The following is an 18,727-nucleotide window of genomic DNA, read 5'->3' as shown; positions in this document are numbered from 1 at the left end:
GATGATAGTACTGATTCCAAAGGTAAATGACCCAACTTTGGTCTCCCAATTTTGACCAATAAGTCTCTGTAATGTGGTTTACAAAGTTATATCAAAATTGCTGGCAAACCATTTGCGAGGTATCTTGCCGGATGTGATTAGTGACCACCAAAGTGCTTTTGTACCGGGAAGACTTATTACAGACAATATTTTGCTAGCCTGTGAATGTATTCATAGGATTAAAAAGAAGCAGGGGAAAAAAGGTTTATGTGCTGTAAAACTAGATATGCATAAGGCATACGATAGAGTAGAGTGGGGCTTTCTGGAGAAGATTATGTTGAAGATGGGTTTTGATAGAAGATGGGTTTCTTTAATCATGGCTTGTGTGAAGTCCGTAAGATACAAGGTGAGAGTAAATGCTAGTGAGAGAGGCATGTTCACACCCACAAGAGGGTTAAGACAGGGTGATCCTTTAGCACCCTACCTGTTCCTATTTGTTGCACAAGGCCTATCAAGTTTGTTGAAAGGTGCTAAAAATAGAGGTGAGTTGCAGGGAGTAAAAGTCTGTAGAGATGCTCCATCTGTATCTCATTTATTGTTTGCTGATGACTCATTGATATTGATGCAAGATGATAACAATAATGCTGAAGTACTGAAGAATTTGCTCGTCAGATACTGTGCAAACTCGGGGCAAAAGATCAGTGATGCAAAATCGAGTATCTTTTTTAGCCCGAATATTGAGGTAGATACAAAAGTTGAAGTCTGTGAAACACTGAATATTTTGACTGAGTCCTTAATAGTTAAGTACCTAGGGCTACCCGCTTTGGTTGGTGTAGACCGAAGTGATTGTTTCCAGTAGTTGGTGGATAGGGTGTGAGGAAAAACAAAAGGGTGGAGAGAGAAGCAACTAAGCATGGAGGAAAAGAAGTCCTTATAAAATCAGTGGCTCAAGCCGTGCCAGTGTTTGCGATGATGGTGTTTAAAATCCCGAAAAATATATGCTAAGGGATAACTGACGCCATGTCCCAATTCTGGTGGGGTGATGACGATGATCACAAAAGGATACACTGGAAAGCTTGGTGGAAGTTATGCATTCTATAGAGTAAAGGAGGAATGGGTTTTAGAGATTTAGAAGCTTTTAACAAAGCACTGTTGGCTAAACAAATTTGGAGGTTGTTGTTGGAACCAGACTCACTCTGTGCCAGAGTATTAAGATCGAAGTATTACCCAGATGGAAGATTGTTGGATGCAAAGCTGAAAAAGGGAAGTTCATTTACTTGGCAGAGTATTATTGCTGGTTTGGAGTGCTTCAAAAAAAGGGTGTATCTAGAGAGTTGGAGATGGGTCCCAAATTAAGATGTAGGAGGATAATTGGATACCTTCAAGTCATAATTTGAAGATTGTAACACCTAGAGGAAATAGTTTGATTACAAGCGTAGAGGAACTCATTAACCCAATCACGGGTGCATGGGACATTCAACTAATCAGGTCTATGTTCGGGGAAACTGATGTTAACAGAATATTACAGATTCCTCTAAGGGATGGAAGAGAAGATATTGTGGCATGGCACTACACAAAGAATAACTTCTTCTCAGTTGGATCGGCCTATCATTTACAATGGCTACATAAGTTTGGAGAAAATAGAATTAATGAACAAGCAAGTGGAATGGGTGATGATAAGGTGTGGTCTCAGCTATGGAAATTGGAGGTGCCAGCAAAGATAAAAATTTTTGGTTGGAGGGTGCTACATGGTCTCATTCCATGTAAAGGTATTCTGGCAAATCGGCATATAGAAAACTCAAGCAGTTGTCCTACTTGTCAATCACACTATGAGGACATTAAACATGTTCTGTTCGAGTGCAACCAAGCTAAAGAGATTTGGAGAATTCTGGGAATAGCTGACAATATCAACTCGGCGCTATCTCTTCACCCTTCGGGGTCTGTTGTTGCTGAGATGATTATGAGGCCAAAGCAGATTGATGAATTGAAACACATTGGGCTTGCTGAATTAATACTCACGGGAGGTTAGTATATCTGGTGGCAACGTCGGCAGTTAACTCATGGAGAACCTGTTCAAAATCTGACAAGAGCAGCGCTGTCCATTGCAACATTAATGACGAACTATTAGAGATCATTGAAGAAGGTGGGGAAAGCTGGCAAGAAAGAAGAAGGTTGGAGAAGACCAGCTGAAGGTGAATTACTACTGAATGTAGATGCAAGTTATACACCCGAACTCGGATCGGGAGGAACAGGTGCGATTATAAGGGACTCAATGGGTTCTTTCCTGGGGGCCAGTGTTAACTACCTTGAATTCATGTCTGATGTTATTACTGCTGAAGTAAATGCACTTAGAGAAGGATTGGTTTTAGCTCAGACAATGGGATGCAATAGAATAAGAATTCAAGCTGATTGCTTGGAGGTAGTGGATACAATGCGACAAGGGGGATTCACAGCTACAATCAGTGGTCCAATTTATGAGCAGTGCGAACTGATGTGGCTTGATTTTGTTTCTATTTCATTAGAACATTATAATCGTGAAGCAAATGGTGTAGCCCATGAATTAGCTAGAATAGCACTTCAGGAGAAGCTTACTTGTAATTGGGTCCATGAACCCCCTAGGTTTCTGCTAGGAGCTTTGGTGAACGATGTAACTGTCTTGCAAAATCAATAAAGCGCGCCAAATGGCTTCCTAAAAAAAAGAAGATGTTTGTTGTCAACAAAAAAAGTTTATATGCACTCTTATGTAACCTTAGCTATTTGCAAAAAAGACAGTAGTCACTTGGCAATCAATCTATCGAATCTACACATCAAGAGTTGTGATAGTTAGATGAGAGAGAAATAAGACATGTAATTAGACAAGAGATTATTTTGTAGAATATATTTTCATTAAAAATATAGTTTTTCATTACGTGTGGCGTCTATATAAAATAGACATAAAAAATTATATATGATTTTAGCATTGGGACAGCCCTTAAATGAACATGTAAGAAACCAATAAGGCCACTCCAAACATACTTTTGGCTTCCAAAATCCATTTCCATGATCACAGTGTTTGTTTAGATTGTTGCCTGACCAAAAGCTGAAAGAAATTAGTCTCACGTTCAAAACGATCGGTATAAAGGATGTTCTCGTAATATTACCGTGACAGTAAATTTTCCATGGAAAAGCGCATTTCTTTCGTCTTCTTTCATTTTTTATTATGAGTGTGAAACCAATTTCTTATTTTTTTTAAAGAAAATACCGGTAAACTGTACGTCTTATACAGTGCAAGTACACATATGGGTGATGGGTCTGACTATTTACATCGCCAGAATATTTCTGATTCCAACGAGCCCAGCCAACCACGCTGTGCTCGCCAAACTCGCCGCCATCCATGGAGCTGATCGTGCACGACGTCCTGGCGTTCCACCGCGTCGACCGCGCCGCCTACGAGCACCTGCTCTCCCTGGCAAATGTGAGGCTGCAACCCGCGGTAGGTACCCACCCTATGTTTAACCGTTCGATTCTTTTCTTAGATTCGTGCGTGTTTGCTGACGTGGATGTTCTCGCGCTAGTTCCTTATTTCTATACCAGGTTTGAGCAGGTCACATATTGTTACGGATAGAGTAATTTTTTTTTACTACTCGGTTGGTTTTTGCATTTATTGTGCCCCAACCGTCCATTATGGATGTATCCGGATCTTCTCTGGTTTTCCCTGTGCGGCAAGCTTTACGACTTCGTTCATTACTTCCAGTGTTCATCCATCGTTGACCCGCTTTACTCTGTTTCTTTCTCATCTCTAAAGTATTCTCCACACAACCGATTCTCCAACATATCTCTCAATCAACTGTTCGTTCGATCTACTTCACCCAGCCCGTGGAATCTACAAAGCTTCGCCCCCCTCCCCCCAGTCAGTTTCCGAATCTCTCTAGGCTTCATCCTCCATCTATCCCTAGCAGGCCCTTTGTTTGATGAAGCGCTGGTTTCTTTGCAAGCTAATCGGTACGTCTATCTTCTCGGATCCGTAATTTATTTTCGCATACCTATTACGCAGCGACCTTTTGCTAAAATCATCAAACTTGTTGGGTTTTTTCTATGTTTCCTTTTCAGTCATCACTTCTGTTCATTATTTGTTGTACCCAAAAAAAATTGGCATAGTTATGTCCACGCTTCCTCGTCTCGTCTCATCAGTTCATATAGATCTGCCTATTAGATCTGTTATGCTTGTATTCTAGTCTTGATATAGTTGGCTTAGTCCGGCGCTTTATTAAGCCCTTTTTAGTTGCACAACAATGAAAATGTATTTATATTCCATTCACCCCCTTTTGTACTGTTTTTTACATCACTGCTCGCAGCCATTCATTCAGTTTCTGATTTTGTCTGCAGTGTTCTCTCTATCTTCAACTCTATTCAGCTAAAATTTCTGAACAGAGTATTATGGACATCTCCACAAACATGGATACAGGCTCTGTAGCGTCACGATGCTCAGTCAGGCTTATACACGAGGTTGTTTCAACCTTTGGTGCGCAGCAAAAAGATTTGGTCAGGGATGTAGGTTTTGACGGCTTGCTTCATTTTCCCTCGCTCAAGCAGATCAACCTTCGGTTTTCAGCATGGCTCATGTCTCGGGTTGACGAACCGTCCCAGTCCATACACATATGTGACGGAACTGTCATTCACTTTACCAAGGAAGATATTGCAAAGGTTTTTGGTATTCCTGGTGCTGGTCGATGTATAGTCATTGCAGTTGCAAAGCGAGGTCTCAGTGATGCATCGATTACTGCAGTACCCGGTCAGATCAACCTTAGTCATCTCCGTAGTATAAAGGCTGCACAAGCTGTTCTCGTCCGAGAACGTGATGCGTTAATGACTTCTACTGAGCAGGACGAGTTCAAGGCCGCTTTTGTTCTGTTTGTAATGTCCTCATTGTTCGCCCCTTGCGGAAAGCATGACCGTGTCTCTGATGACTATATGCATGCTATCGTTGATCCTTCCAACATCAGATCTTATGATTGGGCTGATTTTGTATTACGCCGACTACTCGCTGCTGTTTCCAAGCTGAAGGCAGATTTATCAAGCAATGTGAAAACCCCATATATTTATGGATGTTCTTTGTTCTTACAGGTACTACCTTGTATTTACATGTTTTTCTGTAGTATGTACTGGCAGTTAATTCATTAGTCAGGATTTTCGCCTTTGTAGTGTACTTGTGTTTTCTTTTTAACTAAGTATCTAACCTTATGTTTTGTCATGCAGGTTTTGTACCTAGACAGTGTTGATTTAGGTCCCCTCTCCATGGATCACACGTCATTTCCTCGTGTCCGTTGCTTTACATACGATCGCTTAAGGGCCATGATTGCTGCCGACAGTAGCTATCCTGGTTCTTGTTTGAATTCCATCGGATCTCCGTGTATGCCTAAGGTAAGTTATGTGTAGTGTCCTTTTCCAATCGTCTGACTCATTGCTATCATCTTTGTTCGGTCTTAATTTTTGGAGATCTCCCGTTAACTTATTATGCAGCTAACAATTCTATACCCATCTATATGCAGCTGAGATCTCCTGAAGGGGTTTGCTATCAATGGGCTTCATCCAACCGTTCTGTTCTTCAAAGCAGTATTCCAGACAGCATGTTAGACTTATGGGATGTTTCCACCTCGTTGACACGTGTTCTCAAGATCCCAGATGAGGTACTGCCGTTCTTTATTCTGTTTTTTCTATTTTTTTCAAACTTTTGGTAGCGCTACATGTTTTACCATTCTTTTTACTTTTATTGACCAACTATCGCAACTGTTTATACCTTTTAATTTGCACTATACTTAACTTAAACGGTTCTTCTTGATCTAGGCTGCTGGACCCATTTTTGTTGCGCTGTCTGATTTCCAAAGCCACTCTAGTTCAGCAGTTTTTGAACACCAAGCCAGTTCGTCTACTGGCAAAGAGGCCGTGAAAATGATGTCTCTATTACTCCGTATCATTGAGCCGTATGCTAACGGATTTAGCTACCAGCCATCTACATTTGTGCAGTGCCCTCATGCCGGTTTGCCTGCTTCCCTAATTATTTTGCATTTATCTACCTGGCATTCTTCATACTTTTTTCGAATAAACTTTAGTTTTCTTTTTGTTTTCTTTGTGCAGGTCTATGCCGTTCTTGGAAATCAGAATCCCCATGTTCTACAGGAAAGCATGTGCACAACTCACTGCAGCTAAAGAGGAAGTACACATGCTCCTATCCTGATGCCCCCCCCTCTCATGTCGTCGCCTTGAGAATAGTCTTAGTTCCTGCGCAGCAATGGCTCGTTTTTTTCTACGTTCTAGATCCGATAAGGACATTAGGTGCAATGATCTCAATGCACCCCACACGGCTGATGAATCCCCTTCTTATCCGATCCCCAATTTAGGATCCGTGGCCCGCACCGAATCTCGTTCTCCATGGGAACTCGGCTGCCCATATCTCATTGATCGTTCGATGGCTGCTGATATGTACAAGAGGATCGTTTCGGTTGAAGATATTGATAAGTATGTCTATCTCGTAGCAATCTCCGTCAGTAGTTTTTGTCAATAATCATTCTTTTTGAAAATTAAATTCTCACTATCGCAATAATCCATTGCAGCGAGATTATTTCCAATTTGAAATCATATTCATCCTATAGTAATTAACCATGTTATGTTACAATTGGCGTTTGTCCACCAGGCCCTGGATTGTTCATTATTGTCCAAAATATATTGAGGTACGGACTTCTGCTGTGAAGTCCCAGTTCCTTGGCAAATCTGAGTTGGAAATGGAGCTCTTTGATGCTGTACTCTGTAGGTTCAAGCAGTTTGATGACCACTTATATGTTAATGAAGGTCCCTTACGTTGGAGGCATTATGTTGAGTGTGATTTCATGGTCTGCCAGTTATTTGTTATACCCCTTATGCTATTTAATTTTCATGTACCGCTCTGTTTTTTATATAATCAAACTTTTCGTGTCATTTCATTACATTTCTCGCATGATACTCTTTTTTTATTACAGGTATCCTTGCTTGCCGGTTCCTTCGACTTGGCTGATCCTACTGTGTCCTCACTTTTTTACGGACCACATATTTCCTATGATGTGACCTCATGCAAGATTGTAAGTTTGTAGTACTCGCACACTACCTTTTGTTTTTGGTATTTCTCGTTTGTTATGTATTCGCTAATTATAAAAGTAACTCCTTGTTTAATGTGATTATTTCTAAATTCGTTTCTATTATTTTATCTCACTTATTCTTTTTTTCTGTATAGTTGTTCTTCCCTGCCTTACTTCAGCATCGCTGGGTATGCTTTGCATGGCGCATGTCGGACAACACAATTGTTGTCTATGACCCCTTCTATTCTTCCACTTGTCCAACATTCACTACTGCCTTCTACCAGCGCATTGCCAACATACTCAAATCGGCAATGACGAGGGTCTCGCGTGTCATACTGAGTGGCTGGCCCCTCCCATGGAACGAGGCCCGTGTAGAAATTTTCTATCACGGCCAAAGTCAGTTCAAATGGTTTGTACACTCCGTTTTATCTTAATATCCTTTGTTGCATACTGACTGATTATATATATTTAATCCTCCCCTTTTCAGGCCAAATCGATCTGGTGTGCTTTGCCTAAACTTTTGCCGTTGTTTTGATGGCTCTCAGCTGCGTGGAACCGTTGACATGGTACGTGCTCGCGAGATAGCTTGATTAGTCACTTTGGTTAATTCAGGAATCTAAACTCTCTGGAATCCAAGTTGCCCACCAATCTATGTATGCATAACTCATCATGCTTATTCTTTTTTCAGTCCCAGGTTCATGATATATCTGCACTGTTGCTTGCTGATTTGGCCTCACTTGCCGATAATCTTGGATCAGCCCCTTCAATATTTCGTCAGATCGAAGCTGTACCTCCTTTGGCGCCTCTCCCCTTATCCAACTATGTTGAAGGATAGGCAGTCCTTTTTCGCAGTATTTAGACTTTGTTTGAGTGTTTACAGCCACTATACTGATTTATTCCTTTTTTTTGGCAATGCTGCCTGACTTAATATTTCTGATGTATTATAGGTATTTTATCTTAAGCTCCTTTAGTTGGACTATGGTATAACATGTATAAATGTACCTAGTATTTGCAACCTGCATTGCGTTTTGCTAAGTAAGCAGTGTCCAGAAACGCAATCACCATGAGCGGACTGTTTAACGCAGGAACACACGTCAACACTTTTACAACCACATGCACCTCACTCATATTTCACAACTCCAAACAATTCATTCTATCTAAAATTTACTAGCTACCCAGCCCGCTTGTAGTGACACTCGTCCACGGTGTTGTAAATCAGTCCGTCGTTGATCAAACCATCCAGCACCCTCCTATTATGTCAAGTTAAAAAAGTTGTTAGATCTATGTATCAGTTCCAGTTTATAATTTCGTAACCACGTCATGTTACCTCATGGATTGGCTGTCTAGACCCATTTTGCACTTTATGTATTCTTCCGTCAACCCTTCTTCGTTGTACCTGTTTTCATCAAACCTGACGGATTGGAAGGGACCCTTTTAACAGCATACAACAACAGTAGTTTCAATCGTACTCACCTTTCCTCATCCTGAGCCATGATCATCAGAACCCCTTCCTTGTCGATCTCTAGGCGCGCTCTTGTCGCATGCTGTTCACCATCAATCTTTGCACTTCGTCTGCTTTGAAGATCTAAATGCTCATGTATGACGCTCAACATGTGTACAGTTAACGTGTTGTAGTCGGTCACTTCCCTGCGTTTTCAGGTGTCGTGATGGTCAGTAATGTAAGCAGCTGCCACAGTCGGCCTCACGCATTGTTTTTTTTAGTATCCCACCTGGCTAATAAAGTGTTCAGCATCGCATCGCCATCTATCACCGTGCAGGTTGCATTAACTGTGTAGTACCCTCCAACCCTGCAATGTTGAAGCTTATAGCCTTGGGCTTGTATTCTGTTTTTTCTAATTGTAGAACCACGCTTACCTAGAGCCACTCATGTCGGTGTAACCTTCCTCGTCTCTAGGCCTTAGTGACAGTAGTTTGTCTCAGTCCGATGGCATTTTTTCAGCATTGAAAAATAGTGTAAGAGCACATCTAATTGCACTATTACTAGTAGTTTTTAATATCAAATCCCCATATCCTTGATCTTACCAAATACGGGCTTTTATGGAGCCGGTGCCATCGTATAACTCATAGTCCGTCCATCTTTCTTCTTGTTCCACTGATGTCAGCATGCCGCATATCTCCACCTGAAAAGAATGTCCATGTTCAAGTGTCATTTGTACATCATTCTTATTATCCTAAGCCAGGTTGTACATCATACATCAATGCAAGATCAAGGCTGGAAATGACTTTGTATAATTGTTCAATTACCGTGTACACCTGGCTCCCGTTGATCACCAGCCTTCCTTGGTCCCTCGAGACTCCACTGGCTTCCCTAATCATCTTTATAGTAACTTTCATCCTGTTTGGGTATCGAAACGGGACTTGTCTCGCTATCCCCCCCTCAACTGCTCTTTCATCGGGCATTATTGATCTTGTGTTTGAGTCCTCCATGGACATTGTTTGAATGGTCTTGAGCTCGTAGAGTTTGGTCCCTATTTATTGGTTTGTGCTTGGAGTGCGTGGTCATTTAGTTTGGCTTCCCATGCAAGGAGGCGCCTATCCTCATTTAAATTTCAATTTTTTTTCTTGCCTCTTCTCCTTCCCGCTTTCATTTTTGATTTCTTCGTCTATTTGCTCACTGCAGATGCAGTGTTTAGCCTCATTATATGTTGTCTTCATATTTTTCAACTTAACCCTTTTTGTTAATGTCTTTTCCACCCGCACTACATGCATTGTCATCCATATATTCATTTTTGGTGATACGAACCTAGTCATTAGACCCATGGTATACAATATGTCTGCCCGTAAATCCATCCCAATGACCGTAACTTTTATATCCTCGTGTCATGTATCCGAGTTTATCGGTTCCACTATTACTTAGGCTTTTCCTTCATAGTTTGGTGGATAAAGTGGATAGTATTTACACTTTTTGTCTTTCATATTTTCTCAATCCCACGACCATTTTTGTATAAAAGCACGCTCTAATCCACAATCTTAGTTTTTTACGTCTTAATTATCGTATCAGAGTTTATCGCGTTTCTTGGTTTGAAGCTAAGTTATTGCAGTCAAGTTATCGAGTAAGTTGTTTCACTCTGGCTATCTTTGTTCTGTTGTCTTATTATTGCTTATTCAGGCACAACACTACCATTTTCATGTTGGTAGAGAAGTATGTTTGCTTCATAGTCAAGCTAGTATCATTCTCTTGTCTTGCTTGCTTATCCCCACCCCCAGCTCCATTACAGAGACATTATTGGACTTGTACCTATCACTCACCTTTACCAGCACATTCATTGTACTGACTTGCTCCATCACTTCTTTTGTCCACAGTTCGTCCGAAGGCACTCCAGAATTCTATTCTTAAATGTTATGAACACCCACTCGCCCATACTCTGTTCACAAGTTGACACCTCATGTCCTCTATTCTTCTATAAATACACTTCATCCTGCACATTGCGTACTCGCTCAAATCAACCAGTTCTTTTTTATAACACACTTCCTGCGGCCTCAATGGATCCAGTCGCCCGTGTTGAGACTCCACAGGCCACCCAGCCCACGTCCGATGACACTTTGTCCGCCAAGCGCCCATTGAGCCCTTTGCATCCCGACGATTCTCATATCGAACAATCTCCTAACCCTAAGCGCCTCCATTCCATATACTCCGATCCTGTTGCCGCCGCGGAAATTGCTGCTGGAAAGCGCCCCATGGTAGAGAGTCCCATCGACAACGTTCACCCCGACCCCGACAGTTCGGATGATATGGGCCGCCTTCTCGATGCCATAGCCTCTCAGCAGTCTTCCGACGACGATGACGTCCAGATTCTTCCACAGTGCACTAATGCTTCACGCGTTCAGGTTCTTTGGCTTAAACCTTGACCTCGCATCTGATACACCCCTTTTTTAGTGAGTCCTCTTTCAGATGTCAATTGTTTGTGTACACGTTTCAGGTTAGTTCACCTTCTTTCAACAAAGAAGGTTCTGGTGGCGCGTATGGTGTCATGTTCTTCGAGCGTATGGAGCTGCAGGATGGTCGTGTAACCCTGGTTGGGTGTCGTAGCCCTCAGCCCGTACCCGTTGCTGGCTCTCCTCTTTTCTCGCCTCAGGTCGGGCAGCAGACTACCCCATCTGCACGCCGCCCCGCTGTGCAGTCGCCGACCGCTGTCCCTCCTCTGCACCCTTGCCCTCGCCCTATTCTGTCGCCTCAACCAATCCATCCTAGGCAGGAACCCATGTCTGAACCAGTAAGTATCCATGCATATATATGAGCACGTTAATTTCTGAAACTGTTGTTGAAACCTTAATCGCAGAAGTTATGAAGCTGTTTCACCTGTTGATTATGAACGTCGTTGATTCAGTAACTCAATGGCTCCCTGTCTATTTTTTGAATAGGTTGGCTTGAAGCCCGCTGCGTGCAAGGAGCCCATCGTGCTGGACCCTCTCCCTCTGCATCGCACCCGATCGTTCATAAAACAGTTCACCGGAGATTTCAAGACTCGTGTCGTTAGTACCTTCTCCTTTTTATACTTTTTAATCATGAACTGTGATGTTGTAGTAACAGGCGGACCGCCTCAGAGGCCAAAACGGCCCATTGACCCCCCATATTTGCCAGATAATAACAAAACTAATGGAAGCACCAATTTTTTTCTTATACATTAATTTGTACACCACAATCGAGGCCCTGCTTGTTTAGTCCCCAGCTCCTCCGCTTGTTGTATTGTAACTATTTTAAGCCATTATTGTAGCCTATATTTATTAACCAAAAACATCTTTCACAATGCTTGTAGGCACTCCCCTCAACTTTTGCTCATGAGTTCAGACGTGAAATTGGTGGGCGTGTCCACCTCCTCGGCGATTCCATGTTCCCTCACCAAGTATCGGTTGTTCACGAGGGTGGCCGGGTGTATTTCGGGTCTTCTGGTTGGGCTGATTTCGTAGCTGCCGAGCGTATCCTGTGTTTTGACGTAGGACTCTTTGTTCTTGTAAGGCCTTCCAGGTTTGTCATGAGGTTGTATGGCCACAATGGTTTTGAGAAGCCGATGTCACTTCATTCGCCGGGTAGCTCACACTTTGTCTTCCCCCGTCCGCCTTCTTCTCCGGCAACTATCCATTCGCCGACTGGTGGACCATTTCATGTTCATGCAACTACCAAGGATAGTACTGTCCCCCCTCCTCCCGGCCTTGATTCAGACGTCAAAATGCGTCCACCCGCACACCCATCTGTTCCTCGTGTACCTAGGTCCAGTTCCCCTCGTACTCCTCATCCTGCTCCTGTTCCCGGATCCCCACCCGTCCAGGCACACGTACAAGGTACAAACTACTAGCGTTCTCCCTGGCGCACCCATAGTACTAGATGCACTCATCAGTTGCACTAATACATCTCACTTGTTTACTCGCAGTTCCCTCGCATTTACTTGGGATGCAGTACGATCTCGGACCCAAGGTCCACATGACTCCGCGCATAATGCAGGTTATTGCTGATTTATGGTTGAATCGGGTCGCCTCATACCCCTTGTATGTGGTCAGACTAGTCAGGACCCATATCTATGCCGGCTACTTTGTAAGTGATCTTTATTGGAATTTTTTTTTGTATCTTGATTCAACATTCTATGTCCTCATCGGCTTGATATTTCCTAACCTTCTGCGCTGTTCCATCATTTACATGGCTCCATGCAGTACTTTGGGACGCACTTCTCAGCCATGTTGCCTCGCAATATGCCTGTTACTATCTACTATGGTGACGATACCCGCAACAAGTTTTCTGCAGTGCTGTCTCGACCATTTTTCGGCGACCAGCTTGCCCGCATTTCATCTGGTTGGCTGGACTTCGTGCACATCAGTGGTCTCAGGGCTGGCGACACCTATGTTGTGCTCATCCGGGAGACTGCGGGGCACCAGCATATCCGCTTCTTCATAGTCAACGAGTAGCCTTTCTCGCATGTAGCTTCTTACCCTTCGCGTCGCGGACGCTTTAGTATTATCGTTGAGTCGTTGCTACCACTCTATCCATGTTGTTGTATGTTTAGCATCTACATTAAGCATGTTTTTTATCACTCGTCCATGTTGATGTGTACCTAGAAAACTATGTATCCCTTTTCAATGTACTTTTCGGTTTGTGTACCCTACTTTAAGGTTCAGTGTGTGTATCCCTTGTTGATACCGGCCGGCATTAAAGCTCTTGTTTAATCTACTCGTTAGTTGTTGATATTTCGTAAAATATCTTAGGCAGCAAGTAATCTCAGTCTATTTTTGTTGCTCGTTACATTAGGGAGCAAGTAATCGTTATTATAGATCTTCTATTTCATTTGTGTATAGTAGTTTCGTCCTCCCTCTCACGTTCGAATATCCTCTTCTGTTCTGACGTCTTCCTTTGTTTTTGAATTTTTTACAGCTGTAATAACCAGTTTGTTGAACCATTTCATTTAGGTGAACCTTAACCTGTATTCTTTTTTTTTTCTAAACCCGTTAGTTTGTTGTGTGTCTTTTGGCTACCGGCCTGGCTCCAAATCACAGTAGTCCAACGTCGCTGGATGTTATTATCCGCTTATAGATAGCAGATCTACCAGTCTTCCTACTTTTAATTGTATTAATGTATAATATGAAATTTAAATCCTGCACAAGTTTTGGCTCATGTGTTCATCCAATTAGACCAAGAAGCACTCTACATGTAACTCCTCTTGGCAAAAGAAGTCGCTGAGGTTGCACGTGCCCACAAAGCTGACATTTCTTTACCTGCCGTTTCACTAGTTTCATGCATTAAGAATGGATCTTCTTATTCCGAAGTCCCTCGTAGTCGTCGAGGCTCTTGCTCCCTAGTTCGTCTTTGCACTAGCTCTCCTCTTGCAGCCCACACGAGCTCGCTCTCCGCACGTCGCCTGAAATCCACGCGCTTTGTTGCCCAAACCCGGCCGCACAATCCCATGCATATCCATGCACAATTCGTATTGGAAATGAAAAAAAATGTTGTGGCTGCTACGAGTCGAACCGCGGTGCTCTCGCATCCCGCTCCGTAGTCTTTGCCAACCGATCTATCATTAGTTTTTGCACAGTTCGAACATTCATCTGTACTCAATATGATTAATACTGGAAAACTGCCCCTCTATATAACTACTCTATACCACTTATATTTTTTTACCCAACTGTTTTTTAGTTACCTTTTCGAGAGAGTACATGTTACTATGCAGTGTTTAATTATGTCATACAAGTTAAATGTGGTGTTCCTTCCCAAATAACGTGATGCAGTTCTACTATAATTCGACCACGCCCTTGAGATTTTCTGCCCCCACTCTTATTTTATTTTGTGTCAATTTGGACACGATAAAATTATATTTCCGTGCCTACTTAAACCCCGGCACGACCAACCATTACGCTGAGCCACCTTTTGTTTTATTCCCTTGGAACCATTTTATTTAGATAATGCGTTAAAACCACTCTGCCATGTGAGCAGCTAGTAGTGTCGTGTATAATTAAACCTCGCCACGACAAACCATTAGACTGAACCACAATTGCTTTATTCCTTGGTAACCATGTTTTTTACCGTGTGTTCGGTTGATGGTTCGATAGGTTGGATTGGATACAATCAGTAGTTTTTGGGATGGAGCCAACTCAAAAGAGTCATTCGTTGCACTTCGATTTTGTGGTCATTCCCCACATGTTTCATTGGTTGGTTGAAGGATTAGCGACGGAGCAGCTCCGTTTAGTGTTTGGTTGTAGGATTTTAGTGTTTGATGATCATCAACCCCGCTGGAGCGGCTCTGTCCGCCAAATTTTGACGGACCAGTCCAACCCGCATCTGAGATGAATATTGCACTCCGGAGCCAACCCAACCCCCCATAATTCAACCAAACAGCAACTGGAACCGCTTTGCTCCAACCCCGCTCTTGACGGTCGAGTCCAACCCGCATTTGAGAGGAATATTCTACTTCGCAGCCAACCCAACACCCATCATTCAACCAAACAGCCACTGGAACGGGTTTGCTCCAACCCCGCTCGCCCCGCTCTCTAATCAAACACACGGTTAGATATTCTGTGGAAACCACTCTGCGATTTCAGCACCCTGTTTTGTGCAGCAGTATCTTTGATGTAACCGAATTATTCTTAAAACCATAACTTAGCATAGCCTTATAGACTCCCTGATGTTGTCGTGAAGCAAATGTTAGTCTAATTAGATGATGGTTACGTTCGCACGCAAGCTTCAACTTTGTCATATATGTCTAGTCACATGCTGTTCCAAATATATATTGTTTTCATTAGTTGCATGGAACAGAAGATGATATACGGTCAATTATACAGCCACGTCTTGTTCAACCAGTAATTAATCTATTCTTTTAGAGTTTACTTCCTCTCTCTAAAAAAGACGGGTGTTGTTGACTTGGACAGATCATGATTGATCGATCGTCTTATTTTAAATTTGTGTGTCAAATCTGTAATAGATAAATCATTATTGAATAATCTAAAATGATTAAATTAGCCCTTTTGCATTATATTATATATATATATATAAAGTTATCAGTGTTTTTTGTTTTATTAATTTAAAGTAAAATACCTTTCGTGATTTTTTTAGGCTAACCGTGTATATTAGTTAATATTTCCATTTATTTTTATTGAATCCTTAACCTTGAGTTACCGCTCACTTATTGGGAATCAATGATTTTTGTTAACTTTTTTAAAGTTTCTTCCATTGCGCATCATTCAAGCAGAATGATTAATGCATATTCGCTGTTCGCAGCAAGCCAGGCCGCGCACGCTATTGGATTTCCGTAGATCCTTGTCAGTGTCTTCGTAGAGTACCTGCCCAGATGGCTTGTCGCGCGGCGTCGTCAGAGAGTTGCAGGACTGGAGTAGTAGTAGATAGGTATCAATTGCAATTTTAATCGTGCCCCAGAAGCCGTCTGGTACCGCAGAACTGTCTAGTCTACGTACTAGGCGGCAGCCCAGATGGAAGGAACCCTGAGTTCTCGCCCTTTGCGCTCCCGTGCCCCTCTGTTCTCGACGAGGCTCTGTCATCCCTATCGTTAGCATGGAAGCAATCAATTTGTGTTTATTTTAGTGTACGGCGTTTCTCCACTTTCACTCCTAACTCCCTTCTTTAGCATCCACAATACTTCATCAGTCTGCCCACATTCATTTAGTATTTTTACTTAGTCGGAAACAAATAATGACTACACAGTTATCTAGGTAATCACGAGGTAATTTTAGTGAACCCTAATTAGTTAATATTGTATTATCTGGCATCTAAAAAACTAAATCTGTACAGTAGGTAAAATCCTTTTCTTCTATCATCTAAACTAGAACTAACTAAAACATTCTTACCATTGCATAATACAACTACTAATTTTCTGTACGGCGAAACTGCCTTGTTAATCTCGGTGTCCCTTTTTCCATTCATACTAGCACTCACATTGCCTCTGTCCATCCGCCCTTGGTCTGGACAAAAGGATGTACCGAGTAAATAGGCATCGTTCACAGCTCCAAGGTGGATACGCTCGCAGACCCTTTTTAATGCTAGTCTATGATCAATTTCTGCGCCTGGCTACTAGATGTAATGATCTTCATAGGCTTCCTCGGTTCTGCGTTTGGATGTGACACAACATCAAGGCCCTGTCCCGGTTAGTTGACACCTAATTTATAACAAAGTGATATTATTTGTGTATGTAGTTTGTATTCACATCGTTCAGGTTTTCTATAATAAGGTCCAATTTACCGTACACCCATATCTCTGTTTTAGTATTAGCAAGCAATTTCCTCTCTCTTCAAGTTGTTTATTACGCTTATTAAAAAAATAGTGATCTCAGTGTCGCTAGATCAACGGTCCTATAGTATTGTTTATGCTGGTCTGGAGAGAGAATTTAATTTACTTGGTGTTTGGGACTGCTTTGCTATAATTATTTTAGCTCTGCTCAATGTTTTTTAGCCATTCGGTTTCAATTCCAAGCGCTCAGTTCGGGGAAAAAACTATGGATTTGTGAGAGCATGTAAAGAGTTAATTCACAAACTCTAATTTTTTGTGTAGCCGCTTAATGTTGCAGGGTGTAGTTTGTGGAGCAGAGTTGGTGGATGAGTCTCAAACAGCCCCATACCCTTTTTCCCAATGTATCCACCTCACCGTACACAGTGTCATCGATATTGCTGCCCCCCATAAGCAAGAGGAAGACCTTGGTCAATTTTTTAGTTTTCGCAATTCTAGATCATTGAGGTTAGTGTCTTGCATTTTAATCTTAACGTAATACATTCATTTTCTTTAATTATATTGGTTCCAAATTTTGAAAATAATAATGTTAGACTAGTTTCAAAAAATATTTTTCTATAATGTTGGCTTCTCAACATTTTTCGAAATAGTATCATTAAGATGACATGTCAAACTTAGTCTTTTTTGGTGCCTTAGGTGTTGCTCAAATCAAATGCCTCACGGCTTTGTTTGTTCTCTATGACAATTCAAATATGGTCTTGTTTAGTTTGTCCTTATAACCAAAAAGGTTTGAAGAGTACTTGTTACATCCAATATTTGAATACAAACCTGAAGCATTAAATATGGATGAAAATAAAAATTAATTGTATAGTATAACTGTAAATCCCAGACGAATCTCGTGAGCTTAGTTTGTTATTGATTGCATAATATTTTGACACAAACAAACGAAAGTGCTTCAGTAGCGATTTTCAAAATCGCTTCACATCTCAACGAGGACTAAATTTTTAGTGTAGTTAGTTGCCTTGTCAATCTTGTTATTTTCAACAATTCAAATATGGTCTTCGGGTTCTAGGGTTTAACGGTTTAGACAGTAGGGGTTTGGGTTTTAGGGTTTTGGGTTTATTGTTTAGGCTTTAGGGTTTAGGGTTAAGGGTTTTTAGTGTTTATGGTCTAGGGTTACGGTTTCGGGTTTATTGTCTAGGGTTTAGGGTTTAGGGTTTTAGGGTGTAGGGTTTAGGGTTTTGGGTTGTTGGTGTTCGGTTTTGGGTTAACGGTTTACAGTTTATGTTCAAGGGTTTAGGTTTTATGTTCAAGTGTTTATGTTTTTGGGTTTAGGGTTTAGGGTTTAGGGTTAAGGGTTTTAGTGTTTCGGGTTTAGGCCTAGGGTTTAGGGTTTATTGTTCAGGGTTGATGGTGTAGGGTTGAGGGTTTATTGTTTAGGTCCTAGGTTTAGGGTTTATGGTTAAGGGTTTAGGGTTCATGGTCTATCGTTTAGGGTAAAGGGTTTAGGGGTTAGGGGTTTGGGTCTAAGGTTTTGGGTTTAGGGTTTTAGGGTTTAGGGTTATCTGGTGTGGGGTTAGGGTTTATTGTTTATGCTTTATTGATTATGGTGTTGGGTTTAGGGTTTTAGGGTTTAGGTTATAGTGTTTAGGGTTTTAGGGTTTAGGGTTTATGGTTTTTGGGTTTTAGGGTCTAGGGTTTAGGGTTTAGGGTTTAGTGTATAGGGTTTAGGGTTTTAGGGTTTAGGGTCTAGGGTTATAGGGTTTAGGGATATGGGTTTAGGGTTTAGGGTTTTAGGATTTATGGTTAATGGTTTAGGCTTTAGGGTTTAGGGTTTTAGGGTTTCAGTGTTTAGGGTTTAGGGTTTAGGGTTTATGGTTTTAGTGTTTTAGGGTTTAGGGTTTAAGGTTTAGGTTAAAAGGTTTAGGGTATTACGGTTTAGGGTTTAGGGTTCAGGGTTTAGGGTGTATTGTTAAGGGTT

General features: G+C 41.8%; 2 protein-coding genes across 3 annotated transcripts; one reads left to right on the top strand and one right to left on the bottom strand.

The window, feature by feature from the left end:
• On the top strand, positions 3,693-8,082 carry LOC8070917. 2 transcript variants are annotated; one of them, XM_021464046.1, is made up of 11 exons: positions 3,693-3,960; positions 4,345-5,082; positions 5,215-5,379; positions 5,508-5,645; positions 5,803-5,995; positions 6,094-6,474; positions 6,650-6,845; positions 6,972-7,070; positions 7,223-7,476; positions 7,555-7,633; positions 7,756-8,082. In XM_021464046.1, the coding sequence occupies exons 6-11, from the start codon at positions 6,248-6,250 to the stop codon at positions 7,900-7,902; spliced, it is 1,002 nt and encodes a 333-aa protein (XP_021319721.1). In that variant the 5' UTR covers positions 3,693-3,960; positions 4,345-5,082; positions 5,215-5,379; positions 5,508-5,645; positions 5,803-5,995; positions 6,094-6,247; the 3' UTR covers positions 7,903-8,082. The 2 variants fall into 2 exon arrangements, with proteins under 2 accessions (XP_021319721.1, XP_002447633.2); XM_002447588.2 differs by lacking the exons at positions 6,972-7,070; positions 7,223-7,476; positions 7,555-7,633; positions 7,756-8,082 and having other exon boundaries at positions 6,650-6,913.
• On the bottom strand, positions 8,239-9,422 carry LOC110436438 (replication protein A 32 kDa subunit B-like). The gene is made up of 6 exons (XM_021463537.1): positions 9,333-9,422; positions 9,111-9,208; positions 8,798-8,875; positions 8,541-8,714; positions 8,395-8,478; positions 8,239-8,317 (listed from the first exon to the last, which is right to left on the bottom strand). Exons 1-6 carry the CDS (start codon positions 9,420-9,422, stop codon positions 8,239-8,241), a joined length of 603 nt encoding a protein of 200 aa, XP_021319212.1.

The sequence above is a fragment of the Sorghum bicolor genome, chromosome 6, assembly GCF_000003195.3.
Source record: "Sorghum bicolor cultivar BTx623 chromosome 6, Sorghum_bicolor_NCBIv3, whole genome shotgun sequence".
In the NCBI taxonomy this organism is placed as follows: Eukaryota; Viridiplantae; Streptophyta; class Magnoliopsida; order Poales; family Poaceae; genus Sorghum; species Sorghum bicolor.
This window is presented reverse-complemented; position numbering and strand designations above follow the sequence as displayed.

What these genes read in the sequence shown, in the direction of transcription:
- LOC110436438 (XM_021463537.1), bottom strand. Translation starts at nt 9,422, where the DNA reads ATGAAAGTTACTATAAAGATGATTAGGGAAGCCAGTGGAGTCTCGAGG. An exon ending in TCCATAAAAGCCCGTATTTG is followed by an intron (nt 8,876 to 9,110) that starts GTAAGATCAAGG and finishes TCAACATTGCAG; the next exon opens with GGTTGGAGGGTACTACACAG. An exon ending in ATGGCTCAGGATGAGGAAAG is followed by an intron (nt 8,479 to 8,540) that starts GTGAGTACGATT and finishes CCAATCCGTCAG; the next exon opens with GTTTGATGAAAACAGGTACA.
- LOC8070917 (XM_002447588.2), top strand. Translation starts at nt 4,396, where the DNA reads ATGGACATCTCCACAAACATGGATACAGGCTCTGTAGCGTCACGATGC. An exon ending in GATGTTCTTTGTTCTTACAG is followed by an intron (nt 5,083 to 5,214) that starts GTACTACCTTGT and finishes TTTGTCATGCAG; the next exon opens with GTTTTGTACCTAGACAGTGT. An exon ending in TTCTCAAGATCCCAGATGAG is followed by an intron (nt 5,646 to 5,802) that starts GTACTGCCGTTC and finishes TTCTTGATCTAG; the next exon opens with GCTGCTGGACCCATTTTTGT.